This window comes from Astyanax mexicanus, chromosome 7 (assembly GCF_023375975.1).
Source record: "Astyanax mexicanus isolate ESR-SI-001 chromosome 7, AstMex3_surface, whole genome shotgun sequence".
NCBI classification, from domain to species: domain Eukaryota; kingdom Metazoa; phylum Chordata; class Actinopteri; order Characiformes; family Acestrorhamphidae; genus Astyanax; species Astyanax mexicanus.
This window is the reverse complement of record NC_064414.1, coordinates 31,579,323-31,607,252: the sequence shown is the minus strand read 5'-3', so window position 1 is coordinate 31,607,252 and position 27,930 is coordinate 31,579,323. Positions and strand designations below refer to the sequence as shown.

Here is a 27,930-nt window from a genome sequence, read left to right as displayed (position 1 = left end):
GAACTTAATAAAGCCCGCTCAGCATATCTGGCCTCACAGATCGAGATAAATAAAAATAATCCTAGAGTTCTCTTTAGTGTTATTTCCAAATTAACTAAAAACCAGGCAGGTACTGAACCTCAGATTCCAGCCATTTACACCAGCAACGATTTTATGGACTTCTTCAATAGTAAAATTGAAAACATTCGGGATAAAATTAAACAGATAAATATTACATCCTCTCTGTCATCTGGTCTGGCTGATCTAGAACAAAACCCTGTTACTGAAGTTAGGTGGGAAGTCTTTAACCCACTTCCACAGCTAGAACTAGAGAAAATTATCTCCTCTTCAAACAGCACAACCTGCACACTTGATGCTGTTCCCACAAAATTATTAAAACAGGTACTGCCAGATATAATTAAACCTCTGTTAATGATAGTAAACTCATCGCTCGCCCTGGGCCATGTACCCAAAGCCTTTAAAACAGCTGTAATTAAACCTCTGATCAAGAAACCAAATCTTGATCCTAGTGTACTGTCTAACTATAGACCTATTTCAAACTTACCGTTTATTTCTAAGATTTTAGAAAAAGCTGTAGCCCAACAACTTTGCTCTTACCTGCAAAGAAACCAGATCTATGAAAAATTTCAATCTGGATTTAGGCCTTATCATAGCACTGAGACAGCTTTAGTTAGAATAACAAACGATCTACTTATAGCCGCCGACCAAGGCTGTGTTTCCTTACTCGTACTTCTCGATCTGAGCGCAGCCTTTGATACAATAGATCATACTATCCTTTTAGAAAGACTAGAGAACATGGTCGGTGTAACCGGAACTGCCTTAGCATGGTTTAAATCGTACTTAACCGATCGCTATCAGTTTGTGAGGATAAATGATATGTCTTCCAGTTATACCAAGGTAAGATATGGAATTCCACAAGGCTCTATATTAGGACCGTTATTATTTACATTATATATGCTCCCACTGGGCAAAGTTATTAGAAAACACAATGTGAATTTTCATTGTTATGCGGATGACACGCAGCTCTTCATATCAGCCAAACCTGACGACAGAGTGAGATTAAAGAAAATCGAGGATTGTGTAGAAGATGTAAAATCATGGATGTCGCACAACTTCCTCCTATTAAATAGTGATAAAACAGAAGTTCTCCTATTAGGCCCCAAAGCTGCTAGAAATAAATTATCAGACTTAATGCTAAATCTGGCTGACTTCTCAGCCACCCCTGGTTCAGCAGCTAAAAACCTTGGAGTTATCATAGATTCAGATCTAGCATTCGATAAACACATATCTAATGTTACTAGAACAGCTTTCCTACACCTCCGTAACATCGCCAAGCTAAGAAATGCCCTATCACTGCATGACGCAGAAAAATTAGTACATGCCTTTATTACCTCAAGGCTAGATTATTGTAATGCACTACTGTCTGGATGTTCCGGCAGTAACTTAAATAAACTTCAGCTAGTTCAAAATGCTGCAGCCAGGGTCCTTACTAAAACTAGAAAATTTGACCATATTAGTCCAGTACTATCAGCACTGCACTGGCTTCCAGTCAAATTCCGCATAGACTATAAAATTCTCCTGTTAACGTATAAAGCCCTACACGGACTCGCTCCTGAGTATTTACAAGACCTCATCTCCTGTTATGAACCACCGCGATTACTCAGATCACAGGGTGCTGGTTTATTAGTAGTGCCTAAAATTCAGAGGAGCTCTGCAGGAGGAAGAGCTTTCTCTTATAAAGCGCCTCAACTCTGGAATAATCTCCCCGAATATGTTCGGGACTCAGACACAGTCTCAATCTTTAAGTCTAGACTGAAAACTTACTTGTTTAGTTTAGCTTTTGGTAATTAATGTTTTTCCCTTTAGATAAGGCTGCAGATTCAGGGGTTCATGGACAGAGGAATTTGTGGTAAACTGAGATGCTGGTGCTGTTGTTCTCCCACTGCACACGGTCACTCAGGTTTGTGGACGGTGGAGTGGGTGGATGCTGGTGTTTCAGGGTGCCTCCATGTCTATGTTACCTTCTGGCTCTCTGCCTTTAGTTAGGCTGTTTTATTCAGTTCTGCCGGAGTCATTTGCCACACTCTGATAATGTTTTAATATTCTCAGTTTTGCATAAATCCAGTCAAAACTAATTCCATCTCTCTGCTTTCCTCCGAGTTACTGACTGCCCTCCTGTCTGACCCGATACCGATGTTGGACCCTCAGGCTCTCGCGTCTCCTGTCCGGCCAGACTGATGGAAGTTTCTGAAGTCAGCTCTTCTCCACCACCACCACAGATCAGCTGCTCATCGACCATCTTACTCTCCACTACAGATTACATCCAAGCCATTAGTGGCGCTATTACACTCCTGAGTACATAAAACCTATATAGATGTATAAAAGACTTTTTAAATTTCTATTTAAAAGCCGTTTGACCAGTGGTAGGATGGTCCCCCCTTTAATGTGAGTCTTGGTCCTCCCAAGGTTTCTTCCTCCTCCTGCAGCTCTGAGGGAGTTTTTCCTTGCCTCCGCGCTCACTGGGGGTTCTGTATTCTGTATTTTCTATGTGTAATGTTTTGCCTGATTCTTTGTCCTGTAATCATGTTTCTGTAAAGCTGCTTTGTGCCAACACCTGTTGTAAAAAGCGCTATACAAATAAATTTGATTTGATTTGATTTGATGGATGGATATATGGATGGATGGATGGATATATGGATATATGGATGGATATATGGATGGATGGATATATGGATGGATATATGAATGGATATATGGATGGATGGATATATGGATGGATGGATGGATGAATATATGGAAGGATATATGGATGGATGGATGGATGGATATATGGATGGATGGTCGCACCAAATCCAGGTCTTCAATTGCCTTTAGCTGTTGAGTCTACAGCTACAGTCTTCAACTCAGATGGCATTATTTCTGACACTAATTTAATATAAATCTATACATTTGCAGCTGCATTAAAATATGTTCATTAAAAATCAAGCAATTGTAATTAAATCAGAGAGGCACCATGCTGCTAATAAAGATGATTAACCCTTTGGGGTCAAAGAATGCACTCTGCATGTCAAATTCAATGTTTCTTGATGCTTTTATTAATATTCTTGTGATAACACAGCACATTGTATAACTCAACTTTTGCTTCTGACTGTTTCTTACTGGTAGATTTGTATATCCATCTGTGTGATCAGTGAACACTCAGTATCTTACCACGGACTTCATTGTTTAACTGTGGAATAATGTTTAAATGCAGCCTTTCACTTACACAAATCTCACCGCCTGTTCAAACCGTAACCTAGTAACTCCGGATGTGAGTCACACAAGATCTTGTGATGAGAGGCATTTGAAAGTGCAGACTCTTCAGATTCAGGAAGTGTGTGGATTGTATTTCTGCACTGTATTATTACAAATATATTAATAGAAACATTGGGAAACATACATATATTTGACGCATCGCCTTGTTTGTCAACCTCAAAGAGTTAAATGGGAAAAATGATGGCAGCTCAGGATCCTGGGGGAAGACCAGTTCTGACTTGATGTTGATGTGAATCTTAAATGATGCTCATTGCTACCTTATACCAATCAAGTCAGAGCGCACCTGCCTCTTAAAGGAAATGGCAACTGAAACGCTGACTCGTTTATTTCACATTTTGCCCAAAACACACCCATGATTAATGAATGAATGAATCAATCAATCAGTACGTGCCTTTTATGTGTTTTGAGCCAAACAAGGTTTACTTTTCCCGTCGCTACGATAGCAAAGGCACACTGACACTCCCTAAATCAAGCTGTGCAGTGCACGGTTAATGACTTGCCCAAACATTGCTAAAATAGGGCCCCTAGTTTTGCAACCAGTGCACCAGCCACAAGTATCACCCTTATTCATTCATTCGCTTGTTCCTGTAGAAAGCTTAGCTAACTGGCCTAGAAGGTAGATATTGTAGTCTTGCGGTTAAGTATGTTCCCGCAGTGACACAGCAGCTAATGTGGGCGGGATGCATCAAGAAACTTTATCATCTACTTTACCATAATAGTGTGGACTTATGGGTCTCTGATAGGGCTGGGTATCAAAATTCAATAAATAAAAAAGAGCCCAAAAAATGCAGACAGCAAGGTAAACATGTCAAAGTGCTCTAAGGTCTGGCTCAACTTTGAAACATGCATCCACACTTTTTTCCTTCAAAATGTCAACCAAAACTCTGCTGTGCTTAAGTCTCTAACTCGCTTTCTTTCTCTCACTCACTTTCTCTCTCTCTCTCTTTTACTCCTCAGTCACAGTCAGAGTCTCTCTCTCCTTTCTCTTTCTCTCTAGCCTTAAAAATTATAATAAAGTAAAGAAGGTTTTAATCTTCCAGACCTAAATCAAACTACACTATTATTAATAAAGGAAAATACAAGCATTTGAGAAAAAAAAAGATAATTATTCGGAATAATTTTTAAATGAATGACACCACTAATACAAATATAATTTAATTTTGTGCTAATATAGTGCTGACATTTATTTAAAAAAATAACTCTTAAAAACTAAAGTGCAAAAACTGAGCTGGTTTTTGGTTAATCGGTTATAATTTAGAAAAATGCATCAAAAAAGTACCTTTTGGGCATCGGTATCGAATGTAAAGTATCTTATCGTATTTAATATTAAAAAAAATAAAGATACTCAGACCTAGTCTATTACACCTCTAAATGTTGTATGTATGTTGTTCTGCGTGTGTATCCGCCTCAGTCTTTAGTGTTTTCACCTTCAGTGTTCATTTTGTAACTCCGCCCTCTCGTTACCTATCCCCAGGTGTTTACTGTTCCTGTTATTTCAGTGTCCCTTGTCGGTTCTTGTACTCGTTTAACATCTGTTAGGTTTCTTTGTTTCTAATTTTTTCTGTCTGAAGTTTATTCTGTGTTTATTTTATTAGTCCTGTCTGTTTTTGTATCTTGTTTTGAGTTTAGTTTTGGTTTATTGCTTGGATTTCTTTGTTAAAAAAAAAATAAAACTCTTAGTAAAACACTTACGTCCGCCTCCTCATCTTCCTGCTGCGACCCTGACATGGTAACTGTAATATTGACACTTTTGAAGCATTCAAGCAACTTAAAGTACAGCCTCCACCTTGAGAGGTTGCATCCTTAAGACGCTTTTTTTCTTGTTTTTTTTTAGCCACTTTCACATCTGTACTACAGGGGTTGGACAATGAAACTGAAACACCTGTCATTTTAGTGTTGGAGGTTTCATGGCTGAATTGAGGCAGTCTGGTGGCCAATCTTCATTAATTGCACATTGCACCAGTAAGAGCAGAGTGTGAAGGTTCAATTAGCAGGGTAAGAGCACAGTTTTGCTCAAAATATTGCAATGCACACAACATAACGGGTGACATACCAGAGTTCAAAAGAGGACAAATTGTTGGTGCACGTCTTTCTGGCACATCTGTGACCAAGACAGCAAGTCTTTGTGATGTAACAAGCATACCACCAAGAAGGACGAACCACATCCAACAGGATTAACTGTGGATGCAAGAGAAAGCTGTCTGAAAGAGATGTTCGGGTGCTAACCAGGATTGTATCTAAAAAACATAAAACCACGACTGCCCAAATCACGGCAGAATTCAATGTGCACCTCAACTCCCCTGTTTCCACCAGAACTGTCCGTCACCACAATAAATTATTATGTTTCAGTTTCATTGTCCAACCCCTGTGTGTGCGCTGATGTCCACTTGGAATCAAATAACCCAGGACGCAATGTGAACTATTGCTTTAAAGGAAGGGTTTTAACACAGTGCTGTTGACTGCGGATGCCTTTGAAATATAGACAAATTACATTAGAGGCATAACACCCTGCGGAGGACACACACACGCACACACAGAAAGACAGGAGCCTACAAGCGTAAGCCTGCATCTCACACACTCACACACACACCCCATACATAACTGAGTGCTCCTGGCTCAAAGCCTAACCCTGATTAGAAAGGCTGTGTGTCTGACAGGAGAGCAGTAGGGAGGGAGTTGAGAGCAGGCAGGTTTCTCTGTGGGTGTGGGAACCTTTCAGGATCCTCCCTTTGATGTGGGAGTCACAGGGAATTACATTCTAGACTCATCTCAAAGATTTCCCAAAATATATAAATAAAGAAGTCAAAAGCCCCAATGAGAAGTGCACACACACACTCTCTCTCTCTCACACACACACTCTTTCTCTCACACACACACACACACACACACACACACACACACACACGCGGACTGAGCTCTTCATCATCTTGCCCAGATCGGCGCCTGTCACTGGGGCTCACACTGCTCTGACACCAGCCGGTGCTGGAAGGTCCTGGAGGTGTCATCTACACCCAGATAAAAATACGTCACCATCGCTGTCATCTCGTTCCGACACTCACCCTCTCAGTCTGCATCTCTCTCTCTCTCTCTCTCCTCTGCCTGTCTCTCCCCTATTCAATCACTACTTCTCAACAACCACAGACTTACAGAGAACTACTGTCCTCCATAGTTTAGTCTTTTCCCAACTTTCCCAACTGCCCTCAGCTCAACTCCAGAAGAGCTTTATCCTGCTGCTTAGAAGGTAACTTGGGTCTCATCCTCAGACATTCCATCAAAGATACAGAGATAAACGAACCCCCTGACATTTATGTTGAGATAAGTTGAGATAATCAAAATATTATTGGGCATATAATACCCTATTATATACTATTCCCAATGTTGCTTTGCCTCAGTCTTTAGTGTTCATTTTGTAACTCCGCCCCCTTGTTACCTATCCCCAGGTGTTTCATGTTTACTGTTCCTGTTTCCCACAAGCCTCCTGCTGCTTAAAAAATAACTTGACACAGATGATCGGACCCCCTGATATTTATCATAAGCTGAGATCATCAAAATATTATTGGGCATACAAAAGCTGACTATTCCCACTGTTGTTGCTCAACACCAGCAAGTAGCTTTCATTTATTTTATTTGTTTTATTGATTACTGAGTTGTTTGAAAAGGTCGCAGAAAATCACAACAATATTATTTTAATCATATTTTTTGATATGTCACGTTCTCGTCCTGTTCCGTCACTCTGTTTTCCAATCTCTCCTGTGTGTTTTTTTCCTCATGTGCTCCCCTACACTTGACCCTGTGTGTTCCCCCCTGTGTGTCTCCGCCTCAGTCTTTAGTGTTTTCACTTTCAGTGTTCATTTTGTAACTCCGCCCCCTCGTTACCTATCCCCAGGTTTTTTTGTCTGTTTACTGTTCCTGTTTCTCACATGTATTTATAGCTTCCTGCTGCTGATTAGAAAATAACTTGACACAGATGATCGAACCCCCTGTATTTATCATAAGCTGAGACTCATAAAAAAATTCTTGGCCATACAATACCCTATTATATACTATTCCCACTGTTATTGCTCAACAGCAGTGAGTAGCTTTCATTTTTATTTGTTTTATTGATTACTGAGTTGTTTGAATAGGTCGCAGAAAATCACAACAATATTATATATTAATCACATTTTTGACATGTTACATTCTCGTCTTGTTCTGATCCTCTGGTCTGTCGCTGTGTTTTTTTTTTTTCTCATGTGTTCCCCCACACGTGGCCCTGTGTGTTCCTCGCTGTGTGTCTCGGCCTCAGTCTTTATTGTTTTCACCTGTATTTTGAGTCACTTTTCTGTTTACACAGACAATTCTAGTTAAATCACCACCCACTAAAATCCTTACCACCCACTGCACTGTCCACCTTGAGAGATAATTCCTTCTATGATGCAGTGTTCTAACCAGCCTCACTCACTAGATAACACCTCAAAACGTATACAGGTGTAGGTGTTCCCAAGCCATCCCTTAAGATAACGCTTAGGTACTTCAAGTTTTCATACTGTCATCCCATGACTTCTGGCACATTAGTGTCTTTCTTAGACAATATTCAATATTATCATGTACAGTATTATATTGTATAGTATTATAAGATTAGCAATCAAAAAGAATTGCTTACATTTATATAATCTGGAATTCTATAAGTATTCCTCTATTACATATCATCCTCTTAAAATGATGAAAATCCATCATCTGAAACATCTGATCCACCTCATGAAGAGCTTAATAATGACCTGCTGTGTTGAGTCAGGAAGTGTTTGTATCTGTGCAGGACAGCGGGTTCTCAGGACTGGAGTCGAGAATAACTGCCTTAGAATATGATGCTAATTACATTCTTTTACTTTATGGGGCTGTGGGAATTCCAGGAGTGCTCTTCAGAGCAAACACTCGTTAAGAGGCACATTTGCACATTTTCTGTGAGGCCTTTTCGACAAGATAGCTTCCGACTTTTCCCCGCTGAGCCTGTCAAGCATATCATAAACATTTGTCAAATTAAATGAATCCCTCCTGGAAATAAGCCACGAGGCCCTGACTCATTTGTGAATTAAGACTGCGCAGAGGCACATGATCAGCCGGTCTTCCGGTCGACTGGATTGGAAAGTATTCCCTTTGAGAGGGCTGCTAAAAGGTCTAAGAGCCAAGGATGAGTGAAAGACTAGTTGCGATGCTTGTGCTGGAGGCTTTGATGTTAGAGACAGTATTTAGGAATTACACGTCTATAAGGAGAACGGCAGGAGGTTCTGTAATAATGGCTCCGGCTGAAAGGAAAAAGTTTGTCAGACTGCTTAACGGAGCTAAAGCCTGCGACTCTGTGTGTAAAGAAAGATTATATGAAACATAGAAGCTATTTTAATTCATCTGTGTAGAGAATAGCGATGCTAAGAGAATGGAGCTGGTCCCATCCAATCCAATCCAGTTCAACTTTATTCATATACTGTATACTTTTGACTGTCCAACCTAAATCACGGGAGTCAGTAGATGAAAAGATATCACTAAAAACTTCTAAAAGAGCTGATTCGGTGGAATGCAAAGTTTTAAAACTGGTCTGAAAAACATAAACAAAAATTTGCTGCTTTTACGCTTCAGCATAAAAGGCGATTTTTAAACGGGCCTAAAATTAGCAAGAACTGTGAGATCCAGACCAAGGTTGTACTACTGGATGTTTTAGGTTTTGTGGAACTACACCAGTAGGCAGTGTTATGACCCTGTAGGTCATGATTGTTGGCAAGTTCAGCAAACATTTCTCAGTTCAGGGTGTTACCATTTATTTTATGATAGGTTAATAATGTAATTATAATGACAGGTCTATTTAAAACAATAAATATTGTTGAAATATACTAGTATGTGAAATTTGTTTTGTCTTTCAGTTGTTGATGACGTAAAACACTGACAGAACTACTAGACTTCTTCATTATACAGGATATAATACTGAATCATAACACAAGTTAAAAATGGAGAGGGTCCGGACCTTGGCCTGGCGAAAATTTTCTCTAACTGGACCGTACTGTAATCTAATTAAATACCCCTGCTCTAGTCAGTCAGACAGAGCTTCAACAGAGCAGAAAGTGTCATGCTATTGTAAACCTAACAAACAGCATTCTTTCAGGGCCAATCGGAATCAGAAGTAACAAAGCACAGAGAGATTTCAGATTTCAGGGGTTTCAGATTGAGAAGAGCACTTGAGCGTTGAGGCAGGAAGACTTACAGTGAGCTGGAGGAGGACTGATCCAGCCGGCGTGTTCTCCGGCACGTTCTTGGTGTAGAAAGGCTGGGAGAACACCGGGCTGTTGTCATTGATGTCCAACACTTTGACCAGCAGTATGAGGGTGGTCCTCCGGGGGTCCACCGCCCCATCCGAGGCCTCCACCACCAGCTCATACATGCTCTGCTTCTCCCTGTCCAGAGGCTTGGCTGTGAAGATGCTGCCGTTAACGTTGATGGTAAAAAGACCCGGGTAAGTGAGCAGCCGGTACCGCACCTGACCGTTGGCCCCAGCATCTGGATCTGTGGCCTAGCGGGAGAGAGAGAGAGAGAGAGGTTAGGCACATCTGTTGCTTCTCTAGTTACTTAAAAAAGTACAAACCGGCTATAGAAAACTATAGCAAACTGGAACAGATGCGGGAAATCCAGGTCCAGAAAGTGAAAATTCACTATACACAGCAGCTACAATGACAGCAGGTCTTTTATTTAAAGTGCACTTTTATGTTGGTCTAACGAAAAATTATGATTTCTGGTTTAAACCTGTTTTTCTCAATTTGCCTAAAAGCAAATCCATTCCCTATTCAAACAACTTAAAATAAATCATTTAACTCAAATAATATTTTTTACTTCATTTCAGAGGTTATTTATGACATCACATCAGATCACTGCTCCTGAAGTTTTTCTGCCGGTCAGTCTCACTCTCTTCCCATTGGCTCCCATCACCACTATTACACGTGTAGGTAAGGCGTGATCTCCCTCACCATCACTTTGAAGTTGTTCTCCTAGCAGAATTATTTAATAATTTAATTTGTTTATTCAAAGCTAAAATTATACATTGCTGTAACAGAAAATAATCTGTTATTCCAGATTTTTTTTTAAAAGTGTAAAAAAAAACGTGTGAAAAGGGATATATATTATAAATCATATTTTATCTTTGTTTAAAAAAAAAATCAGTACTTGGGTTAAATAATATGTTGATTGTTTTTACATTTTAAAAAAGATTCTAACTAAATCATAAATATAAGCTGAAAAAAATAAATACGAATATATTTGAGTGTGACAAATTAAAGCAATTTTTTTAGGTTGGTCCAAAGTATCTTTTTTCAGTATATGTTCAGATTGCAGGCAAATACTGTTATTTGCAGGTGCCAGAGTTGCATCCAGGCATCAGTCACCACGTTGGGGGTCTGGTTTTCCGATGTGTAAACATAAGAGATGAAAATACACTATGTTACCCTGAAAACAGTCACCATTCACCATTCAAAGCAACAAACTGAGAGACGAAGAAGGCTGGTATACGCTGTAGAGCTCCATGCTGCAGTCATGGCCGGCCTCACTGTGCAGCTAGAAGTGTGGTGTCAATCACTATATAGTGCCTAGTGGGAACATGAATTCCTCTGGGCCTTTGATGACAATAGGTGGCTTGCCAATTTTGGAATGCACCAGGGTTAGTATAACAGACTCTGCGGTTTCTTAGGGCCAAGTCTGGTCTACCAAGACACTTACTTAAAGCAGTGGAGTTGCAATTGGCACAGAATAGGCCTGCCACAATAAATGTTTTTAAATTAACAATACAGTTTCTCAGGAATTATTCCCATATTTTTTGTGGTTTTATTGTATATAGGGTGGCATGAAAAAAAAAAAAAAAAAAAAAACCAGACCGCTTAAAAACGATAAGTTTCTTTGATTTTACCAAATTGAAAACCTCTAGAATATAATCAAGAGGAAGGTGGATGATTACAAGCCATCAAACTGCTTGAGTTATTGCACCAGGAGTGGTCTAAAGTTATCCAAAAGCAGTGTGTAAGACTGGTGGAGGAGAACATGCCATGAAAACAGAGATTAAAAAACAGGGTTAATCCACCAAATATTGATTTCTGAACTCTTAAAACTTTATGAATATAAACTTAATTTCTTTATTACAATATTTAAGCTCTGCATCTTTTTTGTTATTTCAGCCATTTCTGTACAAAAATACAAATATAATCACATTTTAAACCAGATCCAGATGTATTTGGGATCCTATTCTGATTATGTGTGGTTTCTAGCTGTTTAGACTATTAAAAATCATTTGAATAAGTCTAGATCTGCCAAAATATTGGATTTAGACTGGCAATCTGAACACAGCCAGAGTCATTTAGGCAGCTGGAACGAAACCCTCAGATTAATGTTTATTTTTGTGATTTGGATTACTCACATCAATGAATTACTCAATTATACAATAAACACACAACAGACAGAATAGATAGTTGTTTAATTGCTTCAAAAACTGAGCAGTTTATCTGAACAACAATACGAATGCACTTTTACTATTTTTCTTGTTTTTGCAATAAGTTTCTTTTTCCAATTGCCCATCATATCTGAGTTCAAAAGGTCAGAGGCGTTATCTGCAGAGCTACTAATTCATTAACCACCCAGCAATCCAGTGGAATACTAAAGCCTCTATTAGAAACACCAACGGTGTGTGCTTCTCCAAAGGAGGAGGAGAGAAGAAAGAACAGAAATAATGAACATTCAAACCCTAATCAGCCCCAAACTGCATTTTAATTTTCACAGAGTTCGCTCGGAAATTAGGATCTGAAATGAATCAACAAATATTTACATGGAGTCCTGCAGTGAAAGAGGAAAGACAAAAAGAGCGGACAGACGAGTATGTACAGAAGAGCTGTGGGAGGTAGAGCTGTAGATATGACTAACTAGAGTCCCACGTGGAAGAAAAGAAGGACCGTATTAACCAATATCCTTCTAAAACAGTTGTTCTTAAAAAATATGTAATGATTTACTAAATAAATATAGGCAGATATGTTTTTATAATGATGGATCCCCCAGGTTAAGTAGTAACGGACAGCCCTACCGTAATATAGTCTAGCTAGCAAACATATGGCCTTACAAAGGTTCTAATCCAGCCCACAAAATAAACCCTCATTAATCCAGTTCACTAATCTGAGAAACTTACTTTATAAAAATAAAAATGAAAGACCACTTAAAAATGATGAGTTTCTTTGATTTTACCAAATTGAAAACCTCTGGAATATAATCAAGAGGAAGATGGATGATCCCAAGTCATCAAACCAAGCTGAACTGCTTGAACTTTTGCACCAGGAGTGGCATAAAGTTATCCAAAAGCAGTGTGTAAGACTGGTGGAGGAGAACATGCAGAGATGCTTGAAAAATGTGATTAAAAATCAGGGTTATTCAACCAAATATCGATTTCGAAACTTTATGAATATGAACTTGTTTTTTTTGCATTATTTGAGGTCTGAAAGCTCTGGATCTTTTTTTTTTGTTATTTCAGCAATTTCTCATTTTCTGCAAATAAATGCTCTAAATGACAATATTTTTATTTAAAATTTAGGAGAAAGTGTATAAAATAAAACAATGTTCATTTTACTCAGACATATACCTATAAATGTCAAAATCAGAGAAACTCATTCAGAAACGGAAGTGGTCTCTTAATTTCTTCCAGAGCTGTATATTGCCTCACTGAGTTATGATATCATATTCTCCAGAACTGTTAGCTAGCATCACTAGAGCTCCAGTTTGAGACTTACAAGGCTTAAAAAATAGAACATTATAGCTCAGATTATAATAGTTGGAATGAGTCTTTATTTGTCATTCAGTCAATGTTTCAAAAGCCCAGTGTTTCTCTGGAGCCATCCGGCTCTGCCCATTTTAGTGGATTTACTGCTTTAACAGACCCCTGCAACTCTGAAGTGGTTTGTTAAATGAATTGATCAATTGAATTGGGTGTGAGAAATATGTCACTGATAGCTAAAGCACCCTTTAGCTGAAATTCTCCATTAGCAATTTAAGATATTATTGCTGCCCAGAAAAAAAAAACATGTATCTCCATCTGTGTGAAAATGTAATTATAATTGGACGATAAAATTATTCACAATTTTCTTGGAATTATTATTATTATTATTATTTTATTCTGTAAATTTACAATTTGGAGATACATGTTTTCTGTGGACAGTGATGACAACATCTTTATATATGGTTCCATTAAAACTTTTTTTTTGGAAAGATAATGTGAGTGTGCAGAACTTTTACATTGGAAAAGAACCTTGACATTGACTTCTTCAAATCCTTTCCAAAGTTTTTTTCTTCTTCTTTTTTTTTTAACTAAAGAGAACTGCATAAATGGGATTTTTGGTAAATTAGGCCCAAGGGATTAAAGAGAAGTATAGACATAAACACTTCTCTCAGTCACAAATGTTTAAAGACATACAGTAAATTAGTTTTTTTTTACTGCTTAGTTGTTTGTTTTGGTATCATAAATAAAGCAGTTAATAAGCTTGAGCAATTATTTACTGATTTCTCCTGGGTGCAACTTTTTTTTAAGGATGAGTATATAATGAATGTATGGATGGGTGGGAGGATGGATGGAGGACTGGTTGAAGCAGCAAAAGACTTGTGTTGTTTGTGGCAAATGAGAAAGGAAACAGATGTGAAAAACAGCATTAAAGACAAAGACGTGACAGTAATCCAGTAGAAGCGGCTAGAGGGATGAGAGCACGAGAGAAAAAAACAAATCCCATCAGCATAAGCGAAATGAAAAAGCACTAAAAATTAAAGGAACATTAGGAGCCCTGAGAAATTAAAGCCTCTCAATGCTGAGAAAAATGCGAATGGCTTCCCTCACCAACAAACACTTAGTACAGAAAGCAAATGTGTTTTAAATATTCCGTTAATGTGAGCGCTGACAGCCAGCTTCCGCACCATATGCTGTCTTCAATAATGAACCCATCCAATAAATATGAGGGGGGAAAAAAAAAGAAAACATGAACAAACAACCGGCAACACATAAGCATTTTAACTGCGGCCTGAGATTAGAATTCAGAATTGGATTGTTTGCAGTTTTTATTACAGTTATTGTGCCGGAAAAGACTATATGACTGGAACAAGCACTGATCCTCAGAGCTGTTTCATTTCTTTATTAACTGTAAAGTGAAGTTTTTTACATCAGCCCTCATTGGAAAGACTGAAAAATTGCATATTAATTACTATTACTATTAACTAGTTTATTCTGCATAAAATATGCAGCACACTCTACTCAAATATCCATGATACATACAATAGAATTTGTCAGTTTTTGAGTGTGGTAATAACCAGAGGTGAAAAGTAATGAATTACATTTACTCAAGTTACTGTAACTGTGTAGATTTTATGAGTAATTTGTCATTTTTAAAATAGTTTTTAAAATTTTTAAAATAGTTTTTTTTCCTCAAGTACATTTTGACACAAATAATCTACTTTGCTACATTGAAAAAACTCTCCTTTACTGAGTACAAAATAAAACGCTGAGGAAAAAAAAAAATAATTGGCACGGATGCTCGCGCGTGGAATAACGAGGTAATAACTTCCTCATGCAATACAAAATGTGCCCCGTCGGACAGAGCTGTCAGCTTTCAAAACTTCCACATCAAACCTGAGAAAGCATGTGGTGGTAAGTATTTTTATCAATAAACAATCTGCCTGAATGTAAAAAAAACATGTAAATAGCAGTTAAAGCATAGCAATGGCAAGTTAAAAAATAATAATGACCTGTAAAACTATAACATTACAGTTTATAATCACCTATATGACCATAATTTTAGAGTAAAGAAAATAAATGGATCATAGAAACCTATGTCACTTGTTCTTGAAAATGTTTAATGGGCTGGTCTGAACAAATACTGCCTGAAAGGTCCAAATTATTATGTGGAATAATAGTTCATTAAAAATGATTTAATTTATTATTTGTTTGTGCTTTTTTTACATCAAATAATTAAAAGTAACTATGTAACTTTTACTCAAAGTACATTTTAAATTGAGTACTTTTTTACTTTTACTCGAGTAGATTTTTAGATGGGTACAGGTTTGATGTGTACTTTTACTTGAGTAGAATTTTAGCACTAAAAAGTAAAGGTACTTTTACTTAATTACCATTTTACTGTACTTTTTCCACCTCTGGTAATAACGGATACAATTATCTCACAATGCAGTGTGAAACTTAAAGGGAAGGAGCTACTCATATCTAGAACAATATGAGAAAATAATTGGCAGATAACTATGCAAGTTTGGTGGCAATGGTGTCAAAGATGTCATTTAAGAAAGAGATGCTACTTTAAGGAATCTAAAATTATAAATTATATTCTGGTTTGTTAAACACTTTTTTCCCTCATTTTCTTCTCAATTTACATGGCCAATTAACCAGCCCACTCATTAGGAGCCAGGAGGGTGAAGATTAGCACATGCCTCCTCCGATACATTGCCTCGCAGCGTCAGAGCGCTCAGAGGAAAGCGCAGCGACTTGGTTCAGATACATCAGCTCACAGATGCCTCGTGCTGCAGACATCACCCTTTGGAGTGATAAGGGGCAAGAGTGCCATCTACCCACCCAAAGAGAGAGCAAGGCCAACTGTGCTCTCTCAGGACTTCGGTAGCCGACGGCAAACGACATAAACAGGATTCGAACCAGCGATCTCCTGATCTTGTTTAACACTTTTTGTTTACTAAATAATTCCACGTGTGTTTTTGTATAGGTTTAATGTCTTAAATATTCAATTTACAATGTAAAAAATAAATAAACTATTTAAATAATAAAAAAAAACTTACAAAAATAGGTAACCATGACTCCATTGCTAGAGAGTAAAAATGCTACTCTATTCTTCTCCAAACACAGTGACAGTGTGTGGGAAGAAGTGCACAAAGAATACACACTACAATAATCATTTATTTTTAATAACGATCACTTTTTCAGGAGGCTGTGTGTCTGATTGACATTCATTATTCAAAAATGAGACTTAACTAATAAATAAATAAAAGCTTAAAAAAAACTCAGTGATTATCTATTAAAAGTTTTTGCCCGAATTGTGCTTAGAAAAGGTCATTTTCAGTTCTGTTGTTGTCAGTCTGCTGGCTATGGACTCTGTTTCACACAATAAAGACTCCAATTCCCAGCATGCACTTACACTGGACCTTCCTGCTACTGCTGATCATGTGGCGCTACAGCGTTCACACTCTCCCGGCTTCTGATTGTTCACACCTGGTCTTTTTTAATACCCTCTTCCCTTGCTCTCTATATTGTTTATTTATCATCTGGCCTTGGTTTGGCTTGTGTGACTGTGTCATTTTGCTGTGTCACCCTCAGTTATGCAAGTTTAATAATAAAGGCATCAAAAAAACGATAAAGTAAAACAGAGCTGACCGACAAAACAATGAAGACGTGACATCAAAAACTATAGTCTGATGCATCTTTCATTGATTACAGCACTAACCAAGCAAAACCTGATTAATCTAAGACTAATTAAAAAATCCTCACTGCTCGACGGGGCGGAACAGAGCTAGTCATCAGAGGCAGTCTTTAAGGTGAGTAATGATTGTAATTTACTGTGGCTTAATTGGGAAATAATAAATGTACAAGTGCTTCAGTTTAAGACATACTTAAAGCAATATGACATAGGGTATGAGCAAAATGTGGCCACAAATTCCTTTTAAAAGAACATCCAGAGAGCTCAGACACTTTACACACTTGAAGATGCATCACTGTTTCTGCAATTATAGGCAGTGTGAAGTTAAATCAATATGTTTACAAAGTGTAGCCTGCATTAAAGTTGACGGTGGTGATATATATGGATATGTTTATGGATTTACTCACCCTGACTTGACCCACTGACACGTTGGCTCGCTCCTCCAGCACAGTCAAATTCGTAGGAAGAGTGAGGTCAAAGGTCGGGTCGTTGTCATTGACATCTGTGACCACAATGCTGACAGTGGCGGTGGAGGTCTGTGGATAAAGAGACTGCGGATCAGGCACGGAGGCTTCATAATAACTGGATTTTTTTTAAGTGTGTGAATTACTCATAAATATTAAAACACTGCAAACTTTCAGATTTGCACATAAATGCATTACTTTGATACCGTGTATCAATGAGAACCTTCAAAAAAAAAAAGAAAAAAAAGGATAAATAAAAGCACACCAGGGTTGGAGGAATGAAAGTGTTATTTACTACAATGAAAAGCACCCAACCATGATTACACATTAGACAATATAAACAGCTGTCGGTAAAGAAAAACGACTAGTGGGAAAAGTTTTGTGTAAAAAAACTAATAAAAGCTGCCCTTCCACGCATCAATCTACCGAGGGTTTCATCCCTGATACAATTCACGGCAACATGTTTGCAGACACATAATGAAATCCTCACTCCCACTGCATGCCTGGGACTGGAGCAGCGTAACACATAATGAATAATTCACTTCAGCGGCTCTCTCATGCAGAGTAAAGCTGAGAGAAGAAATGGAGTGAAATGTTTTTTTGGTCCTTCTGGGATACAGACATGCATAATTAACTAATTAGTAAAACCCCAGAGACCCATCATACTTTCAGATTTTACAGGAGAGATGGGGAATTTTGCCCTGACAGCTCAATATTTCAAAATTTTACGCGTTCACCGGTTCATTAGTATTCGTATCAAGCTCACATTGTTTAATAAAAGATTTGCTCAAACAGAATTATTTAATATTTTACAATATACTACTATGTATGGATATAAACTGCTGTAAAGAACTATATGGATATATGTTATAAAGAACAGACATGTGCTCTTCTTTGTACTTGTGATGTAATAAAAAGCCTGTGTGGTAAATAAACATAAAAAAGTTTGAGCACTCCAAGCAATACACTCTGTATTTCGTTGACTCTTTAGGAAACTCACATTTTGCAGCAACATAGAAATAAATTTAATGAATAAATACATATAATATATTTAAATAATAAAATATAATCATTCAAAATACAATCATATAAGAAATTAATTAATCGATTCTTGTCACGTCCTGGCCTGGCCTCGTGTCTCTGTGTGTTTTCCCCACGTGACCTGTGCTCCTGTGTCTTTTGTGAGTATTTTTCCACCTGTGTCAATTTGTAGCTCCGCCCCCTAGCCCCAGGTGTTTCCACTTCCCTTGTGTGCTATAAAGCCTTCCTTTGTCTCTTGTCCTTCGTCGGTCTTTGCACCTACTCCTGTTGTTTTGTCGCTCCTCGTTACTCTTGTTTATTCTCCTAGTTCCTTGCTCTGTGTTTTCTCTGTTTTTGCCTCGTTTATATATATTTAGTTTATGTCCTTGTTTATTTCTTAGTTTATATATTTCCCTGTCCTGTTTAGTTTGTTTCTCATTATTATCTCTAGTTGGTTTAGTTTATGTTCTTTAGTTTCTCTCGTTTATTTTGGTTTTTGGTTATATGTTTATCTATTTTCAGTTATTTAGTTTATTCAGTTTCTTATATATATCTCCCTGTTTTATGTTTAAGTGTTTACTTTTTCTCGTTTCTTTGTTTATTTTTATCTATTTATTTATTAAATGATTCATTTCACCCTACCTGCACTTGCGTCCGTCTCCTCGTCTCCCGGCCTGGGTCACCCGAGACAATTCTGGCAAGTAGCATGTACAAAACGTGCTGTAATGGATGACCCAGGCAGGGAGACGAGGAGACGGACACAAGTGCAGGTAAAGGGGAAATTTAATAAATATATATATATATATATATATATATAAACAAATAACAAAGAACACGGAATAATAAAGTAAACCAAAACAAACGAGAGAAACTAGAGAATATAAACTAAACAAACTAGATAGATAATAACTAACAAACAAACCGGGAGTAAATAAACAAAGAAACAAACGAGGGACTAAATAAATACAAAACTAAACACGGCAGGGATAAATACAGGGAATGGACGAGAAACTAAACACTAAGAAGAGGACTGGGAAACGTCACACTGATATGACAAAAAGCATAGGGGAGTATGTAAACTGTAGCCATGTCATCTGCTAGTGTTGATCCACTGTGTTATATTAAGTCGAAAGTCAGTGCAGTGTTTTCCTGAAAATCTTTCAGCACTTCATGCTTCCCTCTGCTGACATCTTTTATGGAGATGCGAATTTCATTTTCCAGCAGGACTTGGTAATTGGTCTTATATAATAATCACATTTTCTGAGACACTGATCTTTGAGTTTTTATTGGCTGTAAGCCATAATCATCAACAATAAAAGAAATAAACATTTAAAATAGATCACTCTGTTTTGCAATACATCTATATAATATCTGAGTTTCGCATTTTGAAATGAAATTAATGAAATAAAGTTTTCACTTTTCAATGACATTCAATTTTTTTGAGATGCACTAGTATATTAGATGCAGCAGGGATGGCCATGTCATAACTGCCCTACTGTTAAGCATGGGGGTGGATGTACTACGCTTTGGAGGGATGCAGCAGGCAGTGGCATAGGAAACACAACAGGGATAGATAAAATAATTGATCTAAAAGTTTTTTTTAAGTGATCTAAAATGATCTCAACGCCCACTTTAATCTAATACTTCAAGAAATTATCAAAGGATACAAATTATGCAAAGTATTGCCTTTGGAACAGATCCAAAGTTTTGCACATGCCACAATTATCCACAGAAAGCTAATTTACACTATTTATTTTTTTAACTTAGTCAAATAAACATACAGATCTGCAGATATTATGTTCATTTCTTTTCACTTTAAAAATCAGCAGTATCTGCATTTTGGTTATTTTGTCAGCCAAACAAAAAAACAAAAAAAAAAACATCGCTCATCAATCAATCGTGCATGCACATCCCATCTATCCATTTCCCCTAGACTAATAAAATAAAATGATTTGTTAAATAAGGAAATATAAAGTTACCAAGCAACCTGTTCCATTTCACCTGCACATGTTGAGCCTCAGCTCCACATGTTCCCTCATCCATCACAACACACACACACACACATTTCCAGCTCCACACATCCCCACTTATTTGTATTAATGGCTCAGTGCTGCACTGCACTTCTCAAATGTTCTCTATCTGTCCAAACAAAACATCCATAATTCATAGTGGACACAAACATGCAAGAGAAGACAAGGCATAGCACGCCTGGTCCACTTTCACACTCTTCACAACAGCAAAAAGAGCCTGCTCTCCTTTTCTCTTTTAGATATCAACACCATTAATGCCATTTTGCTGCTTCTTTCAATAGAGTGGAAAAAAAGAAGAAGAAGAAGAAAATAATCCATTCGCTTTTGGCTGGGGCATGTTCTAGTTTGTTCCTAAAGAAAAAGCATTCTCATTTATTTTTCATTATTTCCCAATCGAACATGTTTCCCCCACGTCTTCTCCGACCACTTTAAAACAGGGTTGCTTATTAAAATTCACTGGTTTATGGAGAACAGGGCCGAGATAAGGCCGGGCAGCTCGGCCGCGCCGCTCTTTGTGAGGAGGGGGTGGTAAATGCAGTCCATCAGAAGAGCTTGACACTCTTGTGTGTCAGGACAGGCTCTTGTCCTTTCAGAGGTAATTATGTGGCTGTTCTGCACGGCTCTGTGAAGGCGGCGGCTTGAATACAGTCCAGCAGGGCTGCCAGTGGATGAGCTTGATAAATGAGCTGCTAGTATTTATTTATCATATCCACAACTTCCCCCGAACTTCCAGCAGACCCCCACCGAGATGATAAAAGGGGGAGAAACGCGCTGTTGAACGTAATAAAGGTCAGCGCGTTTAAAGAGCATGGATTTGCATTTAATCTCAGGTTTCTTTTAGAAAAGACCTGGAAGCGATGTCTAACAGCAAGTAGAAAAGCAAAGGGAAAAAGGCAAGTTAATGAGTGCTAAAATTATTCAAGCTCCAATTTCATGCAGACACTTTGAATTTGTGTGTGTGTGTGTGTGTGTGTGTGGTACAATAATGCCATGATGCAACATTACATCTTCATTGCAAATATTATGCTATCAGATCCGATTTCTGGCAGCCCTAGATTGCATCCAGACTAGACAGTCTGAACTCTCAAATCATCAAACTTCAAAGTGTTATTTGCGTCACAATGCAACAAACAGCAAGCTCACAGACCAGCAGGCTGTTTGGAAGACGAAATGATGTATAAATGTGACAAGACTAAATTCAGATTGATTTTTAATAGTGTGAACAGCAGGAAAAATCCTGAAATCCACTTTTTGCAAATCCGTTTTGAACCACATTTGGGGTTGGTCTTGCAATGTGATCATAACCTTATTTTTGTAGAGATGTGCCTCACTCTGGTTCCTCTGGACACTCAAATCAGATTTCACAGTGTCTTCTGCATTACTTGCAAAATCAGATCCAAACCACAATTTATGTGGTTTGGATAATAATAAATGTTATTTATTATTCTTTGTCTGTATGGTGTTGTATTGTCTGTCTGCACTTTTGTACTGTTGCACTATTGTTCTGTCTACACTGTGTTTATGTGCACCATGGTCCCTGGAGGAACGTTGTTTCGTTTCACTGTGTACTCTGTATATAGCTGAAATGACAATAAAAACCACTTTGACTTTGACTTTGACAATGCAATTACAAATATTGTTTTTACAAAAGTGTCTCAGTCTAAAAGCTCAAATTAGATTTAAAAAAAGACAAACAATTAACTCGACAAATTCACAGTGTAAACTTTTGGAACTTAATAATACACTTCTATAGCTATGTTCAGACTGCCCTTCCAAATCTGATTTTAGGTATTTTAGGCTTGATTGTATCCAGTATTGTATTTTGATAGTCTGCAAGAAACAGCAAGAAACCAATGAAATCAGTTTTTTTTTCTGCAATTCAGATACAAGATGGTTTGGATTTGGGGATGGTTTGAACTGCTATTACACTACTACACACTTTGTAGAGAAATGCATTTCAGTCTGGACGCTCTGGACACTTAAAGCGTATCTCAAATGTGATGTCAGTTGCATCACTTGCAATATGACAAACCTAGATTGATCTCAATTGAACAGGGGCACTGTTTGAACGATGAGATGAAGCACCTATATGGCTATGTTTAGACTGCCATCCTAAATTTCAGTTTTTGTATTAATAATATTTATTTAATTAATATTATATATTTTGACATATCTAGACTGAATCCAGACATGAAATCTGAATTTTGATATATTTAGACTGAATCCAGACATTAAATCACAATTGTTACATGTCTAGACTGAATTCAGACATTAAATCAGACTTTTGACATATCCAGACTGAATCTAGACATGCCATCTGAATTTTTACATATCTAGAGTGAATCCAGACATAAAATCTGAATTTTTACACATCTAAACTGAATCCAGACATAAAATCTGATTTTTTACACATCCAGACTGAATCCAGACATAAAATCTGAATTTTTACACATCTAAACTGAATCCAGACATGAAATCTGAATTTTTACACATCTAAACTGAATCCAGACATGAAATCTGAATTTTGACACATATAGATTGAATTCAGATGATAGCCAAAAAACATAAAATTAGAATTTTGTCAATCAGATCCAAACCACATTCAATTACAGCATAATAAACTCAAACTTTATTATATTCAGTTATAGACTCTTACCAATGCAGAGCTTTGCAATGATCTGATCACTTGCTAATAACACTGTAGACACTTATATTAACAGATCTGATTTGAGAAGCAAATCCAATTTGCCTACAGTCTGAAAATGATACTGTTCATAATTTTAACAATCTGAAGAGAAAGAAAACAAAACACAGGAGGCTTAAAGAGGGAGGAGAGGAAGATAGATAGAGAGAGGAAGCATGGGTTTACTATCAATGAAGAGCATAAGCAGCTGTGAGAAATTGGCCCATTAAGGCGAGTGATTAAATGAAAGAATTTTCATTCGGTTATCAGAGCTTGGCAGCGGAGTCACATTTACATTTAATGAAGTGCACAGGTGACCGCTGGCCATGCCAACAGTGTCTCACTGCTGGCTTCTCTTTAACTCTATTGATATGCAACTGTGCCAGAAAACGCACCAGCTTAGGAGCCCAACACTCAACTAATGATGAATGATTTATGAATGGACTCAAGTGATAATCCCTAATTTTCACATTAATGCGAGACTTGTAAATGTGTTTAAATTTATAAAATATGAACTTGCCCTGACCTGTGGGATATGCCTGTGGAAGCTCCTGCTTTAAATACTGATGTGATGTCTGTCAGGGAGCCTTCAGCTTGTCTATCACATGGACAGTTCTAGCCAGATGCTGCCGGTCATGATAATTACCATCCACTGTGCTCTACTGTCTACTGTGGGTGATAATGCTTTCTGTAGCGTATTGATTTATACATGATGGTACACATTTTACATTGTGGATTAAAGAGTGTTCAACCTCACTCACAAGATAATACCTCACAACATATACAGGGGATATACTGAGATCCCAAGCCGACCCCTGAGGCTCAGTGTATATATTGATTCTAGTGTTATATAGAGTTTTATAAAACAGTTGTGCTTTACCCCTCCCGGATGTCCGTCTGAGGCTGTGACGATGAGGCGGTATTGGTCAGTGGTCTCTCTGTCCAGAGCCTTATCCAAGAGCAGCAAACCTATACTAAACAGAAAGACAAGAAAAAACACATTGTTACACATTGTTAAACAGTGTTACAGTGCTTATTTATATCACTTAGATCAGATACAACAATAATAAAATAAATAAATAAATAAATGCATGTGGTTTTGCATTGTCTTGTTGAAAAAAGTAATGGATTTCCCTTTCAAAAAAATGTGGTTTTGAAGGCAGGATGTGTTGTGTTCTGCCCATCTTAGCTCTTAAAGACTCCAGGCCTTATCGTACACCCATGCGTCACAATGCTCCATGCTACCTTACACCCCATGAACTGTCTATTTTCACACCTTGAGCCTGTGCTGTTAAAATAGTGTTGGAGTTTAGGAATATATTTATGACGATGAGCGTGGTGATCTCGAAGTGAGGTGTGTTCAGGTAAATTTCTGGCATGTTTCTATCTTGGTGGCTGGAAACACAGTCGCGCCGCTGACCAATTAAAACCATGACAACAGTCAACAGTCATCTGCCCAATCCTATATTAGCCATGCAGGAGCATTGTGTGCACTGTGTGTCCTGAAAACACATACACCCCCAGCAATAAGAAAAATAAGATAACATTGCTGTTTCTTTAAATTAGCTGCTGGCGTACCTTCACAGCATGAAAGTGCAGGTCAGTATCCTCTGTTGAGACACACAAAAGTGCTGTGCTGTTAAGATACGAGAGTCAGAGCTCATCTGCCTTTTAAAGTGAAAGATAAGTGGCACATTGATTGGTTTATTTCACATTACCCCCAAAACACACCCATGATCAGCGCAAGGTGTATTTTTTTGCGCCCTCCTGATACCAAAGACACACTGACACACCCCTAAATCAAGCTGCACCATATGCAATTGACCGGTGCGCAATAGATTGCTAAAATAGGGGCTTCCATCTTTTGTGGATACAGATTTTGTGCCAAAAGCATGATTAAAACCATCTGTTTGAAATTACCAACCCTAAATAGCCCCTGTCCCCTTTTTTAGAATGTGGAAATTATGCACAAAAACAAATGACTGGCAAACCATAAAAAAAATGTTGGGTTCATAAAAAAAAAATCAAGTCAATTTCCATTTTGAGGTTGCAAATTAAACAAACTATTAGCCATGGTATTAAAATCAGAGCATGCACGGAGTTAAAACACTGCTTAACAGTTTGAAACACATTAAGACTCAGGGTTTTAATCAAAACAGCAAACTCGGTGGTACCCAAACGGCATCACTGACAGGACCCTCTGCAGAAAGCAACAGCCGATAGCTCCCAAAACACCCATGAAAAGCATTTCATGAAGCGATTCACGGACTAGACCGACACCGGCGGTACAGCTCGGAAGAACACATAAAGAACTGGTTGACAGCCTAATAACTGCAGAAGCAGCCCATTAAAGCTGTCTCCGCTCCCCCAGTGCAGTGGAGCTGGGTTTGGCCCACAGCCCTGAAGTTCCTCACCCCTATCTCCATACAAAACTGCAGCATCATATGCCCTTCTAATGTCTTCATGTATATTAATGCCGGTTGCAGCGGGGAAGGAGACAGAGCTCGTCTACACCAAACGTGCCCTGCCTGCATAAACCCGCTCACAGCAGCCATTGATAAGCCCATAAGGGTGCTATTATACCACCTTCAGGCCAGCAGCTCTGTGGGAAGGACCAGTGCAGTGTCCTGCAGTGAGATAGAGAAGCTACGGTGTGTGTGTGTGTGTGTGTGTGTGTTTATATCTATAGTGAAACACCCAGAGAGTCAGAGCTGTCATCATGCGTCTACCTATTAACATCCAATTATGCAAAGCAATGTGCAACTGTATTGTTATCTGATTTAAATTCTTTGGTCAGTTCAGTCTGACTGTGTAACACAGGCTTATAGCTTTCGGATAGGTGCACTCCTTCACCTTCTACACACGTTTTTATCCCATAGGATCCCATTTATTCACATACACACCCATCCACTGTTCTTCTGCTCTTCTGATACACAACATTTCAGATATCTCAGGGCAAATTCACTCGTTTATTTGCTGTTTTTTCATCCCTCGTTAGTCCCATTCGCTCTCATTCATTTTAGTCCAAGCCCAAGCCCACAGGCACCAAACTGCGTTTAATTGCTGTAGAATGAAAACAATACAACGGTATCTCCATTTTGGTGTTGTTTTTTTTTTTTTAGTTTACTTTATAGTTTAAACACACAGTGTCCCTTAACTGTGCCAAACATTTCTTGATGAACGGACCAACAGAAGTTTCCCAGAATTAGCCTAAATCTTTCATTCTCCCAAAGTAAAAAAATGAAAATGTGGTTGATATATCATCCTAGGTGGTATCTGTAACATGGAGGAGGCAGGATGTAAGCGCAAGTCAGGTTTATTCTCCATATTTACAAAATAAACTAACAAAACACTAAGGAAGAACTATAAAGAAAAAGGTTACTGAAACAAACACTATACACCAGAAGATAAACTAAAAGACTGAAACAAACAGGCCAAAATAACAAAGAAACTAACTACATAAAGCAAACCTGGAAAACTGAAGACAAAAAACTAGTGATGCTACCCTTGAACCTGAAGCTTCGAGGCGTGTGTTGAAAAAACGACACGCATTGGTTCGAATCACTGAGCCGATGCTTGATTCGTTCTACAAAGATCACGTGACCAATGACGTCCGAAGCTTCATTTCGGCACACAACCACGTGACTGCTTCAGGGAAAGATTCAAAAGCGGCAAATCCTGGCGCGCAGTTCGAGGGTTGTTAGCGGAGATACAGATACAGAGACAGAGACCGAGAGAGCGAGAGCGAGAGAGAGAGAGAGAGAGAGATAGAGAGAGAGAGAGAGATAGATAGATATATAAGATAAGATATAGATAGATCATATATAGATAGATAGATAAGATATAGATAGTAGATAATAAAATATTAGAATGGAACCAGTAAGAAAAAGAGGCCGTTCTGAAGTTTGGGAACACTTTGAACTTTTGCCATCAAATAAGGTAGAAAATTATTATTTAGAAAATATAAACTTTGAAAGAAAACTATGCCTTTTAGACATATGGCATTTTATTAGTTCTGTAAGAGTGTACAATAATTATGTATATATATATATATATATATATATATATATATATATATATATATATATATATATATATCCTCATAGTTCAATGTGTGTACTGTCATGGCATACATCCAGTAAAAGTGTTGCCTTATGACAACATATTTTGAAATAACCAACTGAACCCCAGCACTGTGGAAAAAATGTTATTCCTAAATAAAAACTAAATTACACATGTACATAACCACGTCCATTAAATATGTGCCCCCTGCCCCTTACACAAGCACCTTCACCTTTATGAGCATACATTTCTTTCATCAAATTCTTCCATATCCCCCATGCAGCATATCTACATGAGCCTTGCCTATGGAAAAATAGGCAATGGACTAGTGATACATGTTACAAACCCTGCTTGGAAAGATGTGAATAATAGTGAATAATATAATTTTAAAATTTGGTATATTAACAGATTAATAACATGGTGAAGGGAAAAAAGCAACAATGTGAATGCAATTAGAATTACAAGTGTAGTTTCTCCAGTGTGCTCTATCAAGGTACATTCTAAGTGTATTATATATTAATTAAAAATATATTACAGTTATGTCTTTTAATATAATGCATTAAATTATCCAGACATCAAAGTATTCTTCCATTTCCTTTTTTCAGTTTTTATTTAAACCTCAAATGTCATGTAAATGCACTGGAACAGGTTTAAAAACTGTAAAAAGACAAAAAAACACCCCTCGTCCTTTAAATACACAAAGCACTTTCAGGTTTTGCCCACCAGGTGCCGCTGATGTCCACTGTGTTATGAAGCTCCGAGTAATGAACCTTTTTTCGATACAATTAGGAAAAAGGCTTCAGTGCTTCAGAAAGCCTCGGTTTGCCATCACTACAAAAAACACAACAGGTCTGAGGCTAAACAAAACATTAAACCACGATCTGGAAAGATTAACA

At 37.8% G+C, this 27,930-nt stretch overlaps 1 protein-coding gene across 3 annotated transcripts in view; it reads right to left on the bottom strand.

Moving 5' to 3' along the window:
* The window catches only part of pcdh15a (protocadherin-related 15a), a 512,848-nt gene that overhangs the window by 131,795 nt on the left and 353,123 nt on the right, over window positions 1–27,930 (bottom strand). For all 3 annotated transcript variants that reach the window (XM_049481098.1, XM_049481100.1, XM_049481099.1), the window contains 3 exons: window positions 23,853–23,946; window positions 17,183–17,311; window positions 9,545–9,850 (listed from right to left, as the gene is read on the bottom strand). In XM_049481098.1, coding sequence (XP_049337055.1) covers window positions 9,545–9,850; window positions 17,183–17,311; window positions 23,853–23,946 — 529 coding nt within the window. The remainder of the gene's footprint in view (window positions 1–9,544; window positions 9,851–17,182; window positions 17,312–23,852; window positions 23,947–27,930) is intronic.